Raw genomic sequence first — 20,052 nt, 5'->3', positions numbered from 1 at the left:
CCATTTGCCTCTGCTGACCGCTGACCAAAGAAGCATCCATGTATATATATTTTTTAAAAAAAAAAAACAAAACGTTTTTGCTACAGGTAGTTTGGGCATGTTATTAATGGAGAAGAAATTAAGGTATACATGCAAACTGCCTTTTCCACCAGGGGCTGTAGGGACTCTTCTGAAGAAATCCCTTTTTGTAGGATGAAATATGCTGAGGTTCAAGGCCCTAGTAACAAGGATACAATTAACCCACTTCCAGCTAAAAACCAATACTGCCAACAGAAAGGTGGCATCTACCCTATGGTTTCAACCCAATAAAGATGAAAAGCCATGTGCAAACTTGGCCCTGGAAAATCAGTCCGCTGTGCCCCTTTTTATTTTATTTTGAAGAAGGAACTGAAGATGACTATGACTAACTTGGGAAGGGCAAGCATGAGAGAAAATACCAAGCTAGCTGACTTCAAAACAACTTCCAAAAAAAGATATTCAGAAATATCACCACTGATACTAGAGGGGTATCAATATCAAAGTCATTCAGAACATAACTTATTTCCAAAATGTGAAAAGGACAGAAAGGCAGACACTATCCTAGGGATAGGGTCTGACGCTTCCTTATTTATAGTGGGAGAATTGCTGACCAATTTCATTTTTGCATGGTTTAAAATGTCTTTCTTTGTTGCATGTCACACTGAGGATTCAAAGACAGCTGTCTTCTGACCGTCTTTCAGGGGGTTTTACACATGCCTCAGTAGATGTGATGGTATTTTCAAGCAGCACCATTGGATTCAATTTAACAGCCACGATCAATATCCTGTCACATCTCCGGACTGCGAGGCTCATTTTATACAAACCATTGCTTATTTGAAGAAACAATTAATATGATTCATAGATAGTGACAGATGTCACATTCAAATCAAAACAGTCCCCCTTTTTTTTTTTTTTTTTTTTTTTTTTTTTTAAAAAAAAACTATGCCTTTGGAGAGGAATTTGCTGCTCAAGAAGTGGGAACGCTCCTGTTTTCAATCATCACCACAAAAATGCTGAAGGAAGTAGGCTCATGAACAAACTCAGAAGCTCAAAGATGGAGCCTATGCTTAGAAGCAGTGGAAATGATAAAATGGACAGAGGAAAGCTTGGTTTCATCCATATTCTTAAAGGGAGGGGAAAAAAATTACGAGGCAGACTGCTGCAGCAGATACAGAGCTAACGAGGGAGAATGGTGTCTGAATGATGGCTTCAGTCTGCAGTCACAGAAAAGGTAATACCTCATTAGTCAATCTGTTGTAGCAGTTGAAAGGAGAGAAATACGCTAAAGTAGCACCTATGTAAACTAGATTACACTTCTGACTCCACTCTGACCAAAAGATCAAAGTTATAATAGGAGATGGAAATGGTGCTGGCATCCCACTCCCCTACTTCTGTGAACCCATTCTTCATAGAAGCTCTCCCCATGCAGACAGGCTGAGGGAGCTGGGGCTGTTCGGCCTGGAGAAGAGAAGGCCCCAGGCAGAGCTTACAGCGGCCTGCCAGTGCCTAAAGGGGGCTGCAGGACAGCTGGGGAGGGACTCTGTGTCAGGGGGTGTAGGGATAGGGCAAGGGGGAATGGCTTTAAACTAAAAGAGGGGAGAGTTAGATTAGACACAAGGAAGAAATTCTTTACTCAGAGGGTGGTGAGGCCCTGGCACAGGCTGCCCAGAGAAGCTGTGGATGCCCCATCCCTGGAGGTGCTCAAGGCCAGGCTAGATGGGGCTTTGGGCAGCCTGGGCTGGTGAGAGGTGTCCCTGCACATGGCAGGGGGGTGGAACTGGATAGGCTTTAGGGTCCCTTCCAACCCAAACCATTCTGTGATTCTATGATTCATTCAGCTCCAGGCTATATCCCATAGATATAGCACAATTATTCAGGAGGAAATATTAACTGTGCTTGGACGGTCTTCCAAAGTAACTGGGACCCTACTTGCTTCCAGATGACTTCATCTGTAACTGTCGACTTCTCCAGCCAGTTTCAGTTTAGCTTACATTGTCAAGACAACAACAGAAACTTGGAGTTGCTGTTATTCTACATTTTTTTTCCTAAATGGGATGTAGTATTGTCATTAACCAACTATTTTAAAAAACTGTAATATTTATAGCCAAACCATTCAATCAGTCACAACTTGGTTAATGGTTGCTTAATGCACCTGTTAGATAAATATTAGAGATTGTATGGCCTTTAATGTTAGAAGGTCACATTTTGGGGCTTAAGAACTCAATTTTTTTTCTAAAATTATCACTCATAAAGAATAATCCTTCAGCAATTCTAAATCGACAGTGGCTACAGCATATTTGTTGTGCAGTCCAGATCGTGTGTAGCACTAACAGTCTATATAGAGCACACTCGGTAAGTAAGAAGGTTCTTTCTTTTTTTATTTCTACTACTAATTTAAAAATTCAGAGTGGTTTTCAGCTCTGGGTATGATACCTGTAGCACCTATCATGAAAACCCTGTTGCAGATCATCACAAAGAAATTCAGGAATGTTTGGAATTCCAGGGCCCGTCAGTTTTTTGCTCTCTCCATATTATAAGCTACACCAAAAGCAGCTGGAAGAAGAGGCCGTTTAGAGTTTGATGTCTGTCTGGAACCAAGCAGCGTCTCAATTACTTTGGAAGATAATCCAAGTACAATTAATGCTTCCCTTTCAATAACAACATTGTCAGTGCCAGAGTTTTCAAGAATCCATCCAGGCTATTCCTAGCCAGATGGATTAAGTTATATATTGTGGAGGCAAACAAGCCATCAGGCAAACCTATTGCTGAAGGAGTCAAAATATGTTCTATAACATCTCTGGTGATTACAGCTGTAGAATAACTCATGTTTTCTTTCCTAATAGTTCCAAGAAGCTGAGAGGCAAGGGGAGAAACTGTTTTGGGTAGAGCTGAAACAAAACTTTTGGCAACTATTTTGGGTGGACAATAAGACACAAAAGTGCATTTTTTATAATGTTGAAATTAATTGTTTAAATTTGTTGTATTATTTCTAGGGTCTTTGATTAATCAGCAAATTAGATATAATTTACATTTGGCAACATTACCTCTGTTTTCTGGATGACATGACTGGGCATTTTTTTAAGCAAAAAATTTTGGTCACCTTCACCGATGTCATCATGTACAGAAGTGTCAGCACTTCATGTAGCCGGACATCTTCAGTGCAACAAGAGAGCCCACCACTAATATTTAGGAGTCATGTCTCTTTAGGTGTAGGTTCTGCAGCTCTGAGGCTGCTTACCTGCAATTCATAGCTTGCTACTCCTAAGGATGCCTTTCCTTATCAAAATCAAAGAGTTTTTTTTTATAAATGCTCCTGTTGGGGAGCTGAAAGGGAGACCATGGCAGAACAGCCCCAAGCACCACAGAAGTGAAAAGCACAGCTGCAGAAAGAAAACTTCCAAGTATGAGAGGTCCCAATCCACTAAGGCAAAAAATAAGGGAACATTAATTACAAAATGATATTACATAACTCTAGGTAATTAGCAAAACTTTATGAAGCTTTAGGAATCTGTTTTTGCGTAGCTGCCTTAGCATAAGAAAAAAAAATCTTATTCTTGCCTGTCTTATTTTTAACTGCTCCTCTTTATAGCACATTTCTTTAAATATTCACAGAAATTCCACTGTGAATTCTGCATTCTGAAGGCATACTTATGCCAAGTCGGTTTTGTACAGCATCACTCAGCTTTTGATGTCCCGCCATCACTGACATTGCTCCACCCCTGGGGGCACAGTCACCGCTTTTATCATGCCATACATTTCCCCTGCATTCTCAAGGGCCTGTGTCAGCAGAAGACGTTGTGTACTGCAGCTGGCTGGCTCGAGGCTTACAGCTCCTGGCATTGCTATGCCACTGGAATAAGGGTCCCATATTTTTATCCAGAACTACACAAAGAAACATATGTATTTCATCCAGCATCTCCAAGGCAGCTCACTTACTGTGTGTAGTAGAATATGTATGTGGGACTACTGTACCCAAGCCATGTAGGGTTGTGCATGTACAGGCTCCACTTGGCCCAGCAGTCTCATATATTTCCAGCTGCAGCAGCTATGGGGACTAGAATTAAGCTCCCTGTCCTATATCTTTCCTCCTCCCAGCAGGCACCACCCTCTTGCAACAACCTTTGGGCAAGTAGTGCTCCCACAGAGTAGCAGCCTACTCCTCACCCCTCGGATAACCAGATATAAAGACAAGAGACACCACAGGTGCTGCAGCCCAACAACAAAAAAATAATCAGGGCTGGTGCTAAGTTAGGGTTAGGGTAGGTTGAGTGCATCAGTAGTCTCAGGGAGAACAAATTATCTTCCTTTTTTCCTCCAGGACGGTAGCTCTGGACTGAAGAGGTTTCAGCACAATGGCTGCCTCCAGCAACCACACAGTGTTCAGGGACAGAAAAACTGAGCTTTGCCCACTTGCACCAAATTTAAGTAATGCCTCATGCAGTTTTGTGGTACAGGAAGGCAACTTCAGTCAACAGTCGGGCAAATGCCAGACTCTGTGAGACTGAGGTTACTGGAAAGACAATAAATGTAAGTGGAGAATTCAGCACTTAAAAAAGGAGCTTTCACAGAAATTCCACATGCTGTCATGACTCAGATGAACTCCTTGTTCTGCTGGAATCAGCAGCAAAATTCTTTGGTGACTTCAGCAAAGTTAGGATTTTACTGAAGGTGCTGAAGCCTCTCATACTTATTGGCACACCTCCTACTTCCTGTTGTTTTACACGTGCTCTTTTTGCATATCTGAACCAGAAATTTCTGGTATAGCAGTCTATGAACTACCTGACACACACGTTTGTTTTTGAATTGAACTCTCATATGACTCCACTTGAGAATTTAATACAATAAACATTGTTTCCCAAAAGTATAAAAATATACCATTCTTCTACCATTAAAAAAAAAAAAAAGATAATTCATTCAAAATCTCAGTATTCAAATGGCCTAGAAATCTTTCAATAAGAAGATGAAAGATTTATGCTTTTACTGGCAAACATATGGTACTTCCAACCTCAGCAAAAGAACTGCTCCATTTTAAAGTCAGCATTTGCAAAAGGAGGAAGATTTAAGGAACTAAATACAGCTGGCAGCCAAGAAAGAGCTCTGCATTGAAACTGGGGAGATAAGAAACATGCTGAAAAGGAGGAAGCATCAGCATTACTGAACTGTTAAAACAGAATTCACAGAATAATAAAAGGAACTGTTCTCACTGTGGCTCTGTAGGCATAGGCAGCAGCTCTAACTTGCAAATAATAAACACCTCACACCCGTGAAGCTAGTCCTGAGATGCTCTTCTGAAACGAGGTGGTGATTACCAAGAACTTACACTTCTGCTTTTTCCCTCAGAAAATTGCTGTCACAGGTACTCATTTTCATGATCAATAAGAGGACAGAAGAGAGGAGACATGTCCCTTTCATCCAAAGGACAACCCAGTCAACAATGAGGTGTGTGAAATCAGCAGATAAATTAAAAAATTAAGTTTGGCACTTAAATCTCTGGCCTCCCAACCCAAAGGTGAGTGTGTCCATTGCTAAAAGCTTCACCCTCCCCCCCCCCACTGTAACTTCATTTTTGAATAAAAATCTTACTCAGTCTTTACCTCCACATCACAAGGCACTCTCTGTTGTTTTAGCTGCACCTTCAGCAGGTCTTTTTGCTGATCATCTTCCAGACAATCAATTTCAGTCACAGGGAATGCCTGCTGCTGCGTGTCTTCACTGATACTGACCACAAAGAGCACTTCTGAGGTGAGCAGCAAGCAGCCTTCGTGCTGCTGGCCCGATCCACTCACAATCATGACATCTAGGGCCATATGGACTTCGGGCCTCCCGAGAGACTGCAGCATTTTCCTGTGTTACCAAAGGAAAAAAAAAAAACAGTTTAAAAAAAGTAGTCAGTGTTGCTAGGCATTGGATCCTTGAGGACTTTTTTTGATCACTAATGTTTTTACTTAAGCCTGTAGCTATTGCCTACAAATATAAAATAAGCCATGGAGTATATTCCAAATCTCCAATACTGAAAGATGTAAGACTTAAGATTTAGAGGATAAATGCGAAAATGTTATTTATCAAAACTCCTTAATCATTCAGTGCAAAATTGGCTAATAACCATGCTAGGTCAGCCTATTTCCCATCCTAATAGAAAAATTACCCTGAGAAGCGGCTTACAAATTCAGCACAGAAAATAAAGCTATCTTCACGAACAGCTGTTTCTGGAGATGTGCAGTATTTTTCTTGGGCTCAGTGCAATGATAAATAAGAGCTCACTGAATGCCATTAAATACAGATCAGCTCTGTAGTTCCAAAGCTGGAAGCAGATCAGCAGCCCATCATTTGCAGATTGGGTTTCTATGCACTACCTTTGTGTTTAATGTTCCTAAACAAACTGCCATAACTCAGCCTTTCCTAGGGAAGCAGCCTGTTAACTTGACCACAGGCCAGAACCTATTAATAAACAATGTGGATGTAAAAATGAGCAAGTGTCTAAATAATTTTACCAGACATATTTGACGTGGCTATTTGGAGCCTGCTCAACGTGTTGATCATTTGGATGAGAGCGCTGCTTGGGAAGCTGAGAAAGTCCAGCTCCATGCAAAATACCTGTGGTAAGAGAACGTAAGTTTTTTAGTAGTTGTTTTCTACAAAACAGTTACATGTTGCAGTGATGTCATCTGTTTAGAGCAGTTCATAAAATAGTGCAGGTCCAAAATGATATCACATCCTTGGAAGCCGTAGTCAAGATAAGTCATTAAATATTACAATGCAAGAGTTGTGCACTTAACCCCAGTGATCTTACATTAGCAAGGAACAAAAAAACCAACAACCTACCACTGCATGTTCTAAAAATCAGCCATACACTTGCAATTAGGAGAAACATAATGCTCCTGAGAGCCATCATTTCATAGTAGGATCGGACACATCACTTACAATTTCTGTATAAAAAATCAAGACCATTGTTAACTTTCTTGCTTAATATTAAAATACTTCCACATACATGTCACGATCGGTACAAATTAGAAGGAAAGTTTGCCTAGATACCGTATTTAAATGTTCAGTTACTTAATCCAGCTGTTAAACACAGATCCATACACATTTATGAGATCTCCCGGGGCATCTGGTTTATTGTGAATTCTTCTTAGTGCCAACACAGAATGGAGACTACAAGAAGCAGTTAAACAGGTTTCTAAATAGACTATCCAAAGCTGAAGATGACACAGTACGTATGCTTTCAGATGGCTTGTAAACTTTTAGAGATGAGGTATGGTCACCAGAAAGAGTGGATTGCAAAACATTCACAAATTAAGTAGTTTTAAAAATTTTTACAAGAAAGTCAGGAAGTGGGCTACGCAGTAAGCACCAGTGTTATAAGGTTTAGTGCAAAGTTAGTCTTTAATAAACAGAAGATTTTTATTTTTTGGTCTAATTAAGCATTCCATTGAAGGAAAAGGCATTTTTGTGCATAAGGGTGTCAATAACTTAGATTCCTTTTTACACAATGGATAATAATTTAAACAAAACATCAGCACTGAAAAAAACCCTTTAATTTTTAACACACATGTTGATGGTAATACTTAAAAGCAGCATCCCAGTTATAACAGTTGGCTTACCGAGGTTCTCAGCATTATGTGAGTGAAAATGTTATTTACAGATGGAGAGAGAGAGAACATGTGTTTATTTCTGTGTGGTCCCCCACCCCTTGGTCCCCCCCAAGAGGCACGGTCCCACTTCCAATCCAGTTGTGGGTAAGAGTTACTTGAACTCTTGTGTTTTCCTCTCACGCACTGTCAGCTATTATTGATACAGTTTTTATGTTTTTTCCTGGCTAACTCTTTTTGTCACATGCTCATGGAAAACATGATGTGTTGTATACCATATCTGCAATGAAAAGTCTCCTTCTACTGTTACAAGCTCCTTGATAAAGACTGCACCGAATAATTCCCCAGTCAAAAAAAAAAAAAAAAGAACACACTCCCAGCCAGCAGACAGAAGCTTCTGATTTTGCCAATACAGGTTTTACACCAATGTTATGCACAATTCAGGAGAACAGATATTATTAGCACTCATACAAACTAGATAAAGTCAAGACAATTATTTTAAAGAAATATAATAATCAAATATTTACTAATTTCTTTCAATAGATTACTTCAATGAATGAGTTGTCAATGTAGTAGTAAGTGCGGAAACAAGATCCTAAACAAACTCTAGGAGAACTACTTGTATTCTAAATAACACATCACAAACATAAATGTGGCTAGCGATTAAAGGCATAAATCTTCAAGATTTGTCCAGTGCAATGAGTGAAGTAAAATTAATAACATCATCCTTGTATCAACAGGTCTTCCCTGCTCACCACTTCTTAAATATCTGGACCAATAGATTCCATTTCGTGACACTGGAAGCAAAGAAATCGGTGCATTTTGATATTTTATTCTTTTATGGTTCTTGCTGGTCCAGAAGCACCTACTTCAGTCTGAAAGGATTCATCACTACTGCCACTAAGTGCTTAGTCTAGCCAGAAAACACACCTCTGGTCGTTACGAGGTTACCCGTGCAAACCACGGCTGTCCTCTCCCAACTCTCCAGATTAAAGGGGATGTTCCCACTACACGACTCCCTTCATTCTCCCAGGAACATAGCTCCCTCTTTGCGTAGAGGTAACCCAACTCTTTCCTTGCTGTAACAAAGCAACCTCAAAATAATGCTGTAATTGGGCATGCTGTTGCGCTGTTACATTTATGTCAAAAACTCTTTTGTAAGCACATATGTTTCTGTAACTAATTCTTCTGTATTCCAAGGATTACTTCATGCTCTCTGCATTCTGTGTTTCTGTGGCTGTACAAGACTGATCGGTAACACAAGAGAGAAGCACAACATGATGATTTTTAAAGAAAATTAATACAACATTTATAACTGTTCAGATGTGGCGCTTCTAACTCTTTCTCAAAGTCACACAGCTACCGAGCCGAGTAAGCAGACGTAGCAGGTTGTGTTTGAAGAGCATTTTAAAGTTCTGGTCATGAAAATTTAAACAGAGACGTTGGGAAAAGAGAAACTCACCGTAACCTGTCTGGGAGACAAGTTCAGCTGCACCTCCAATTGGCTTAGTAAAGACACCCATGATCCCTTTGCCCACACCAGAGATAACGCCCTTGGCTTTATGTCCTGCTGAAGCCTGGCCCTCGGACACTCTCTGAAAGTTCTGCATCGGCTGATCTACTATACCAGCAATTGCACCTGAAAAAAAATAAAACCCCCCAGTAGTTAGTGAAGATTAACATTCCAGAATAAGAAACAATCTTACTACTGCAACTGAGTGCTGTTTGAATTTCAGGTGGTAAGCCACCCATCTTATACAGCCGTTTAGCAAGCAACCAACCCAGTAGCTAAACAATACCTTAGCTTCAGTTTAAGTTAAAACCCTACTTCCTTTTTTTTTTTTTTATAATGTATTTTACTTTTTTAAACATTCAGATCACCTGACAGTATGCTTTCATCCTCCAGCTACGTTCTCTAAATGCTTCTGCTGAGTTGGTATAACGTAGCTCATTCTGGGTAGCAATTCTGAAAATGCTGGGCTTGGAATAAAGTCCGCCAGTCTTAGTTATGGAAATGAGATTTTCACATAAGCCTGAGATAGAATTCATGAGAATAAAAACTGCCTGTATTCAATAGATCATTTTTATATCCTCTTCCACTGCCAGAAACGTTCATAAGCTAATGCAACTTTTGATATATTACTGAGATTAGCAGAATTAGACTTTGAGACTTTTTGTTACTTTTTTGTGAAAACGATCATATTTTACTTTAATGTGCACGGGTCAAACTTTTACAAGTGACACAGTGACCTTCCCAGCTTTTAGTATCAACAGAGAACTCCAACTTAAATCTTCCTAAATGTAAACAGGTATGTGAGGTGGTACGTTTCTTTGATCTTGAGTTTACTCGAGCCACTTAACCACAGACATGTCTCTACTTATTGTAATTTTGATAGATAAGCTATTTGGAAATTGCGAAGAACACAACGATTGGACAAAGTGACATCAGTTAGAAAATGGTTTGCCTTATCCAAAGTTCTTTGCTCGGTGGAAAGCCAGTTTGTAGGCTCCTCGGATAGCTCTCAGTACGCAGCTTCTGCTGCAAATACCCAAACAATTATTTCATGACAGGACCGAGGGTCACCTCGGTAACCAGGCATTTTTACTGCAGTGCAGACATCTTTGAAGATACTGCTTTGTATGTGGAAGCAAACCCAGGCATGCTTCCACAGCTTCTGACGATCACGGCAGAGGTATTTGGCCCCACATGTTCACCAGCGTGACATACACCAGTCAGCTCGCCGCTACCCGGTCTTCAGATGGTTTTAGTTATTGTTACTGGATAAACAGAGAAGTTGCTGCCTTCGAACAACAAGAACCAATACTGAGCTTGTACACTGCTGTTCTGTCCAAATGAAAGACGAGGATGAGAAGAAGCACACAGTTCCCCAGATCCTTGTCCTTAGGATACTACCTATTAGCAGTTCATGTAACTTGCATCCCCCGTAAATGCCTCCCTCTCCTCTTAGATACTGCTTCTGACTTCTGTATGTATGTAATTTGCTGATAAATGTATAGCATTTCTTCAGAAAATACTGGTCTACGTTAATGTCATACTCAGATTTTATTGAGATCACTTGCTGAAGCCAAGTGTGCAGCTGAACATTTACTCTTTGTAACGCAAAGGTCTTGAAGCTTCCTTAACTTTATGTCATGGAAACGATACAATTTTCAATTCGATTCTGTTTCATTGGTCCTTACAGCTGCTCCTGCTGCTTGACTAAAATAATACCCAACACCACATTACACAATTGGGATTGTTTGCTCAGTCTTTTCTTTTGTACGATGGGGATGCATTTGAAGGCATAAAACAATACTTGGTGTTCTGCTAAGTTACAGTATTACATTACCCTGTGACCTCCTTCACCCTATCTATCGAGGTCATCCACAGCAACTGTGCTTTCAGAACAGAAGTTATTGCCTTATTAAATGTAATCCACCTAAGTCCTTGCACTAGTAAATTATTTACTGCAATACACTTGAGCAATGTTATAAGGTAATAATAAATAAGAGCCTACTCCAAGGACCTGCGGTATGCTCCAGGCACTTCTCAGCTGGAATTAGGCCCAGAGGACAAGGAAACAGAATGGAAACTGCTGTGACTGTGTTATATAAGATTATTTACAAAGTACCCAAAAAATAATATATAGCTTAATTAGCCAGTTGTTTAGTACTTCCACACTTTCTGTTATTCTGCCATTTTATGCATGCTCTGCATTTCTTTGTTAGGCCACTGCCCTTTCACTTGTCAAATCCTTTTGCACGTTGTGCCTTCCTACCTGCAAAAAGTATAACCAACGATCTCTTCCCTCTCTGCTCACCCTTTGTAGTCTCTTATCTCGAACTGCAGCTCACTGACTTAACTCACTCGCCTGGTGGGGTCACTCCCACAAATCACATAATCAACTCTAACCGTACTCCTTTCATTTAAGGAGTGGCTGGTCCTAACACATTTGCATGAGGAAGCCAGATCTGTGCAGCTGCTTCCTTCTACACATCATGTATGAGCAGAGGGAAAATAATAATAATAAAAAAAAAAAAAAAGGTCAAAGATTGAGCAACCTCAAAACCCAACAGCAGTGAGATAATGGTGACATACACGTGAGGTTCACTGCATCTCCTTGCACCAGAGACTGTGTGAAGCAGATATCCCGTGGTATTCATGCGGCTTCTTTCTTTCTGATGTTAAGTTAGTGAAAGAAGCACCGTACTGGATGGACTTACCACAGAAGGTCTCTCCCCTGAGTCTTCTGTCGGGCATGAGGTACATGTAGTGGTTCCTCCCTTCCCAGTCTTACCCTCGTAGTCTAGAGATAGCTGTGGCATCCTACCATTGTCCCATCCCTTCTTTTTCTTTTTCTTTTTTTTTTTTTTAATCTTTTCTTTTTTTCCCCTTTTATTTTCTTTGCTTTTCTTTTTTTCTCTTTTCTTTTTTTTTCTCTTTTATTTTCTTGTCTTTTCTGTTTTCTTTCTCTTTTTTTTTTTTTCCTTTTTCCTTTCCTTTTCTATATTCTTCTCTTTTATTCTCTTTCCTTTTCCTTTTTCTATTCTTTTATTTTCTCTTTTCTTTTCAAGAAATGGTTCCCCATTTTTCTTTCCTTCCTTACCCTAGGCATTCAATTTTATATGCATGTCCACATATGTACACACACATTACGCATGTATAAAGAAAACCTCAATAAAATTAAACACCAAAGCAACAAAACAAAAACATATTCTTCCATTACTGGACCAAAGAAGTTCCAGCAACACCGTAACATCTGCTAAACATCAGCTGGGGTGCACTCTAGTTAATACATGTTGCTCAGTAAGCATAAAAAAGATACTTTGATAACTACAAAATTCAGATAGTTCAGAAGTATATGACTGTATTACTTCAAGAAGAATTTGATTACTGGCAGCGAGTCTGGTTCCTGCTCAGATTGACAATATTTGGTGAATGTAGCAAAAGCATGGCTTACAGAATTCAGCAAAGCTTGCTTTGCTTGCGACAAACTCTTCTGGACCAAGAAATAATTGGAAAATATTCCCAAGCCCCCACCAGGAGTAACTGGCCATGCTTTGTCGTGAGGCTGGAAGCTAGCAAAACTGAAACTGTTTCTGTTCCTTTTCTTTTCGCTGTTGTCCTTCTGCGTTGCCGCAAATGTTTTATACTGAAAATACAGCTGGGGCGTAGTCTCCTTACAGCAAACATCGCATGAAAATACAGCTAAAATAAAAGAGCACCTGTTGGCTTGCATTAATATATTTGTACAATTAGCGTGCGGAATAGCAAGACCTTAAGGATTAAAGACAGGCAAACTTAAAACAGCCTTGACACAGTGATCGTTGCACAGTCAGAACAACAATAACAACAACAACCCTTAATAATAGAAATCTGAACTTCTGCAATCCAGGCTTCTCTACCAGGACAATTACATTGTCACTCAGTATTGCTATTAATTCATTTCCCTAAAAAGCAAGTAGCTTTTAGTAGCACTTTTGACACTGTGAAAAAATGTTTTCCCTAATATTTGTCTGCTTTTCAGTTATTCAGGAATGATTGACTTTCTAACGGGAGCTACTTCAATATGGTACTGTTCACGAGGCTCAGCAGCTGAAAACGAAGCCTATAGTTTCAATACTCTTTTGCACCTACTATTTTACGCTTGACCCTGTCAAGCAAAATACAGAAGATAGTCCCTCAGTGGGGAGTGCCTGTCATCTAAACATTTTAAGTACAATTTCACTGCATTTTTGTCCGATCATATTATAAAAACAAAACAAAACAAAAATAACTATCACAAGCTTTTGCTTTTTCACGTACAAATGTGACTAAAATGACCCAGGAGTCTCCCCCAAACTAGAAAAGGAGAAGATAGCCTGCCAAAGATAACAATCAAATCAAACAACACCCTGACAGTGCTTGAGTCATTTAAAATGAGACAGGACAAAGCACTTAAGAATGTACCATGGGGAACAACTTGCACTGAGGAGGAGACAAGAGTACATAATTTTGGCCCTGATTCAGCAAAGCTCTTAAGCGCATGCTTAAGAGCTTTCCTGAATTGGGGTCACCATGAGCCAGATTTTCAGAAAAATCAGAAAGGCAGCTCTTCTTTCTACGTAGATACCACAATGAATCGGTGAACTGAGTACTCTTACATGCCTGTGCCTAGGCATGAAATCTGCATTTGGAATTCTTTAAGCTGCTTGCACGAGTCAGATGGCTTTTTACAAACACGACAGTGCTCTGACTATCCTATAAATCTTTCTTACACTTCTCAATTTTACAATTACAATGTCATAGAAATTATGGCTTCAAAGGGTCTTGCTCTCTGCATTCCTGTACTCATCTGAACTCTTCATGCTTGCGAAGGAAAATAACCCAGCAGCTCCGTTTTGTTTCGTTATGTAGGAAGAACCTGGAGGTATTTTTTCAGTAAGCATTTTCATGTTTACTCTGAACACGCTGGTGAAAAAGAGCAGCACGGCAGTAGCTCCCTTCAGTGACTGTTTTTTGGGAAAGGCACAGTATTCATTAGACTAAATGGTCCAGACAGAAACAGCTTTGTAATGCATTTGTAAAAATTGAAATGTAGGTCTGTTCATAATTTAGGTATCGATGCAATTTATGTGGGTGCTGCTGTGTACACATAGAAAATATTATTTTTTAAATCAAGATTAAATTAGAAATTATGCCTACTACAAGTTCATTGAAATATTTCTGATTCTTCCCTTAGTGACAGGTACCATAATTGCCAGTTCCAGTTACCCATAACGTTGGTTATTTATCTGAATGCTTAGCTGTCTGCCATGCTGAGAATAGAGGTATTTAGAAGTGAGAACTCTCTATAGAATAACAGCAGGAGTAAGGAGAGGATTACAACTTGCAAAGGAGCTCTCTTTAAATGCTAATGTGAAATTCAACATTTCTAATGTGATGTTTAATTTCTTAGGAAAATCAGTGATACTGAAATTCTAAATCTTGTTTTTCTAAACTCGGGCGTCCTCCTGCAGACAACCAAAGCATTGTGTACTGGGACATATTATACTAGCACAGCATATTTGTGAATGCATCTTACAAGTTCCTGGCTTCCCTGAACAGCAGAAACTTTACATTGCAACAGCCAAAGCCACAACGTTTTGCTCTGTAGTTCTGGCTGATGCTTTTAGCTCTGAAGGGCTCCAGCGTCGGTGAAGGGGACAGCAACGACGCTATCTTCTTTATTAATAACTGAGCCAAGATCACCAAACCATTTCACCAGCTCACATACACCAGGCTGACACAGTGCTTCTAAAAGTATAATCTTTCAACCAGTTACTCAACCTGACTGCCCTTAGCCCAATAAAACAAGAAGGAAAAATAAAACCTTCTCTGAGCTGCCTTTGATTTGTAACACCAGTAACAGCTTACTATTGGGGTAGTAGCTACTAATATATGAAATTTCTCCTTTATGCACATTTCTCCCAGGACACTCACTTTCCAGTTTACAGGCATTATCAAATGACAGTACTTCACATCATCTAATGTTATTGCTTAAAATAATTTCCAGTAACTTAACCCAAACTTGTAACATTTTTACCACTTCCTCTTTGGGGCTTTCAGGGCTGCGGTTGCAAATTTAGGAGTTGTGTACACTACTGAAGATTAGGAAAGAGGACGAATCCTTTCAAGCTTCAGCTCTTCTAACCTTTTGCACTGGACTGCATTTGGTCACTTTGATCTCTAAGGGATTCATACTCTTTAATATGCACTAAGGAACTGTGCCAAACAATACAATTCTGCATTCTTTTGCTGTGTGACAAATACAAGTAACCTTGAAAATCCACCCCCTTACGGCAAAACTTCTTTCAGAGATTTTTCCAGTATGGGTTAGTTTTCCAGTTTTCCAGTTTTTAGGTACTATTTTGAAATGGTGAGGGTAATCTTCACTTCTAACAAAACCACTTGGACGCTTGATGAATATAATTACACCGAATCAGGATGATCTGGGTCTCTTTGTAAAAGCAGAATTCCTCATCAAAGATTACTTAACATCTGCACTAAGTTCAGCTGGTTTTCAAACAAAAGCAAGAATCCCCGATATCTACAGTGCATCAAAAACAATCAGTTTCAGAAGGCATTCCTATAACTCGTTGGAAGTAAACACCAGTGTGATGACGTCTTTGTGCTGACTTAGTTACAAGTCACCCTGTCCAATGCAGAATATTCTTTTCTTCTGAGATTTACACCATGTACCAATGAAAATATTTCACAAAGAAAGAGAGTGCAAACTTGTTCCATATCTGCAATTATTTTATCAGCAAAAAGCACACACAGAAGTCACTAAACTTTGCTAAAAGCAAATGGTATTTCATATACATACTGTGCGACTATTTCACAAAACAAAACAAAAAAGAACAGATTTTGCAATTACAACTCACGTGTAGAAAAGGCTGATGAGCAGATTAGAAAACAGAATTATCACTCGAGTTGATATTTAATAGTACATTACCTAGAAGGCTAATGCCTAAACGAGAGAGCCCTTGTCTCAGTCCTTCTCCCAGACTCTCTGGAAGCTGCCTTCTCCATTCTTCCTGTCTGTTGTAATGTTCCTCATCCAGCGACAGCCTATCCATATTCCGAGCAAGACTTGTTGCCAGATTGGTAATTGACGTCAGTGTACCTAAATACATGGAGATATACATTTGGGTCCGGATCAAAATGCTTTAATTTAAAACATGGAGTTGTTCTATGCCTCACTGAAATACTGTGCTTACGAGCAGAACAGCAAGTCAATTGAAAAGTTGCCCATGTGTAACATTCTTTACTATTTGTTAAGCATCACCACACTGCTTCTACGGTCCACATCATGCCTTTTACATTAGCCTTCACCAGGTTTGCCCAGCCAGTGGGAAAAGCAACTCATCCGAACATCCTTCCCGAGGTCCCAAACTTCTGTAAATCTAACCTAAACGGAGAGCGGGCAATGGAAAGGTAAACAAATATTTACAGAATGAGCCCGCAAGGATGTCTCCTGAGTCTGAATCACCAGCAAGCAGCTGCAGATGCCGAGCTGCTGCCTCTGCCGGCCGGCTGAAGCCACGCGATGGCACTGTTTATACAGACTTCGCAAAACAAAAGCTGCTTGTGTTTTAAATCCAGATCTGCCCTTCTGTCAAAACCTATCCGCATACTTACACAGTTATGACAACTGTATCTACTTTTTTTTTTTTCAAAAGAAATAATAAATATGATGAGGCAACACAGTGTAGGATTTCTGATGGTTAGCAGAAGTACAGAACACCTTTAATATTTCTGAAGTTATCACATGAAATACTGGCTGAGCCAAGCTGGATTTCCCAGTGGGAGGTTTAAAATTCTGAAGTTTCTGAAACATTCTTACACACTGTAGTTAAGCAGTGATCTGTTTAATACATAAGATGTTATATATGAGCTTTGTTACCCTCCCAGCATTTTGCTGCAGCCTAGCAAGCCAAACAAAGCTGCAAGCAATATTGCTTAAAACTTTTAACACATCCTTTAACAATGCATGACAACAAAGCAGCAGTAGGAGCGACAAAGTGAAAGATCTACCTTTGGAAATGTGTTTTACAAATGATGTTGTTCCTCTGGAAACTCCACTGACAAATGCTCCCGGGCCTCTGGTCAGCCCTTCATAGGGGAGCCTAAAGAAATCAGCTATGCCGTTTCCTATGCTTCTCACCAGGCTAGCTGGGCTTCCGAGGATTTCCAAGGATCCAACAACCCAGCCTGTATGGAGAAACGAGACAAATGTTACGGCTGCAAAAACTGCAGAAGCAGCAGTTGTGAAAAGGTTATTCCTTAATTCTCTTTTTCACACTAGAATTCATCGCATTATGAACTTCCTTTGAGCAAAACACGGGAAATAACTCATCCACTATGAATTCAGAAATGGCAATCTTTCATACTTCGTAAATCAAAGAAATCCTTTTGGCAAACTCACAAATAGCTTTAGAATGACTTCCTTCCAGGAGCTTCCCGTATTTCTGCTAAAAGTGTGTTAGGGAGGTGGATGCGGGATTCTCACAGCTACGGAGGAACAGTACTGAAAGTTCAGATCGCTCGGTCGGTTTTATATGCTATAAGGCAACGTTGTGATTTCACATCCTTATGTGATAGAATTGTGACAGCAAGTTTATACTGATACAATGTACTGCTTTACAGGAGTGTGGAGGTCAATTGCTTGATGGAGTGTTAGGAAAGGGGATGCAGATTTTTGACAAGTGCTTAAGAAGTTATTTTAAATCCACCCCAACCCTTCTAAGCTGATCATTTTCTTTCAGAGTGTAGTGAAAGCCAGACAAATGTCTTTTTCTCAGTACAGTTGTGTAAACACCAATGACATCTACATGCTGATTAGGTTACTCATAGGGGAGTATTCCCTATGCATATCCCATGAGAGGTATCTGCGGATCTAGTTTCCTATATAAATGCAGGGTTGCCAGCAGCTTGCAGGATGGCCAAGCGCACAGCAATTTCTGCGAGCCTTGCTGGAAAGCTGTTTGCAGGTCTTGTCTTTCTCAGGGTGGTTGGCAGCAGGTTTATTAGGGAAATAGTGCTGCATGACTTTTTTTTTTCTTTTTGGCGGTCCAGAGAGAGTGATTCAGAAATGGCAATAAACATTAAATGGGAACTGCCTGGTCTTCGAGCCTTGGTATCGTGAATTTCAGCTAGCACTGTCAGATCACCACAAGGCACGACAGGGACCGAAGACTGAAAGATGGACTGATTTGCCTCCTGCTCTCCTGCCGAGGGCCCTTGATCTGTGTTGCCCTCCTCATTCCCATCTCGTCACCGCAAACTCCTGCTATCCAGATGCTGTTCTTGTTTTCTAGTAACCCCTCCCAGTCACTCCTGTGGAAGGCTGAATCATGAAACTGAACAGAAGAGAAAATGTTACTCATATGAAATGAATTAATCTCATACTATCATTCTAAGCTCCCGGAAAATCTATTATTCTTGTTGAATCTGTCCCACATTTCAGCCCTGGCAGGTTGAGAGCTCCGGTACATGCCGTATAAAAAGAGGGAATCGCACTGGACATAAGGGAGAGGGTGGGATGGAGGAGGAAAACAAAAAAAAAACAAGCACTACTGGCAGCTCGACGAGCAGAGCGGCCACGAGTGCTTCAGGCCCGCCGTGGCGGCCCGAGAGAGGAGTGTCCCACTGGCAGCCCGCTCCTGCTGGGGACCCAGAGGAAGCCAGCGCTCCAGGCTGGGCCTGCTACTCCCTCAGTGTCATATTTGTAACAAATTATACTTGCCACTGTGTGAAGTGATGAAAAGCTGGAGGGGTGGGGAGCCATGCGCAGATGGAAAAGATGCTCTTTCTGCTTTTTTTTTTTTTCTGATCGATAATATTGCAATAATCCCTTACAAACGGCCGCGTTTTATGTTATTTTTACATCTCCTCGGCATGCCTGAAGCAGTTGCTTCGTTCCCTGAGGTGTCACTGTCACCTTGCTGTCCCCTCTGGCTGAGGCAGGCTGGATGGCGGTGCCTGATAACTGATCCCCTCACCAGAACTGGTGACGGGATGGTGTGAGGTGACGGCCCCGGGCTGTGGGACACAGCTGGGCAATGCCCCGCTGCCCTACAACACCTCGAGCAGGCACCGCCAGGCCCGGACATGAGAGGCTCCAGCTCCACACGCCTGCTTGGCCAGCCAGTGCTTTCAGGCAAGAAAACCAGAATAAAACCAGGAGTTGGGGCTGCCTGGTATCCTGGGGATGGGTCCAGGGAAGCTCTGGAAGCTGTGCACAGCAAGGATGCAGGGAGGGTGACCCTCCTTGGCCAACACTGAGAGCAAAACTTATGGCTTCCTGCTGCCAACATGGACAAGCAGACCCGAGGAAGGTATGGGACTAAGCTGGAATAGAAAAAGGAGACATCAGGAACAATCCTTCAATTCACAAGCTCTCTGCTACTTCACAAAAATACAGTACCACGTTAGACTGCCATATCCCAAAGTATGCTTTGTAATTATATCCACTAATATGAAATAATTACGACTATATTAGCAAAAAGTCACTGCATTTCCTTTGTAGACAACTATAGGGCTAGGTCTGGATGACACTAATATTTTAAAATAGATTTTTTGCTAACTTTTAAATAGAAGCTAACGTAATTAGAAAAGGATGGGAGATTTCCATTGCAAATTTTGCTAATTCGAGACAAGCAATGCTAATCAGCATATTTGAGAAGAGCTTTCCAGCCTCATTCATTGCTTACCAGACACGGAGTCTGACTGCTCCTCTGCAGCACATGGGGCAGGCAGCCTCATACAACCCCGTGAGGAGGTTTTGGGGCAAATCCTGTGCCCTCCACAGGGTGGCAATGGTCTTGCACGCAGCTAGGGGTAAAACAGGAGTGTATCCCACAGGGAGCAAGGCACAGCTGTATGGGAATACCGTGTGCAGATGCTACAATGATTTACACA

General features: G+C 40.8%; 1 protein-coding gene across 4 annotated transcripts in view; it reads right to left on the bottom strand.

Moving 5' to 3' along the window:
• VPS13B (vacuolar protein sorting 13 homolog B) overlaps positions 1-20,052 on the bottom strand; it is a 460,107-nt gene that overhangs the window by 3,351 nt on the left and 436,704 nt on the right. For all 4 annotated transcript variants that reach the window (XM_082753129.1, XM_082753131.1, XM_082753130.1 and 1 more), the window contains exons 57-61: positions 17,167-17,343; positions 16,085-16,255; positions 9,070-9,246; positions 6,510-6,612; positions 5,613-5,862 (exon numbers count right to left, since the gene is read on the bottom strand). In XM_082753129.1, coding sequence (XP_082609255.1) covers positions 5,613-5,862; positions 6,510-6,612; positions 9,070-9,246; positions 16,085-16,255; positions 17,167-17,343 — 878 coding nt within the window. The remainder of the gene's footprint in view (positions 1-5,612; positions 5,863-6,509; positions 6,613-9,069; positions 9,247-16,084; positions 16,256-17,166; positions 17,344-20,052) is intronic.

Source organism: Aythya marila (assembly GCF_965140915.1).
Source record: "Aythya marila genome assembly, chromosome: 2".
Lineage (NCBI taxonomy): Eukaryota > Metazoa > Chordata > Aves > Anseriformes > Anatidae > Aythya > Aythya marila.
The sequence above is the reverse complement of the archived record's forward strand: the minus strand, read 5'-3'. Positions and strand labels throughout refer to the sequence as shown.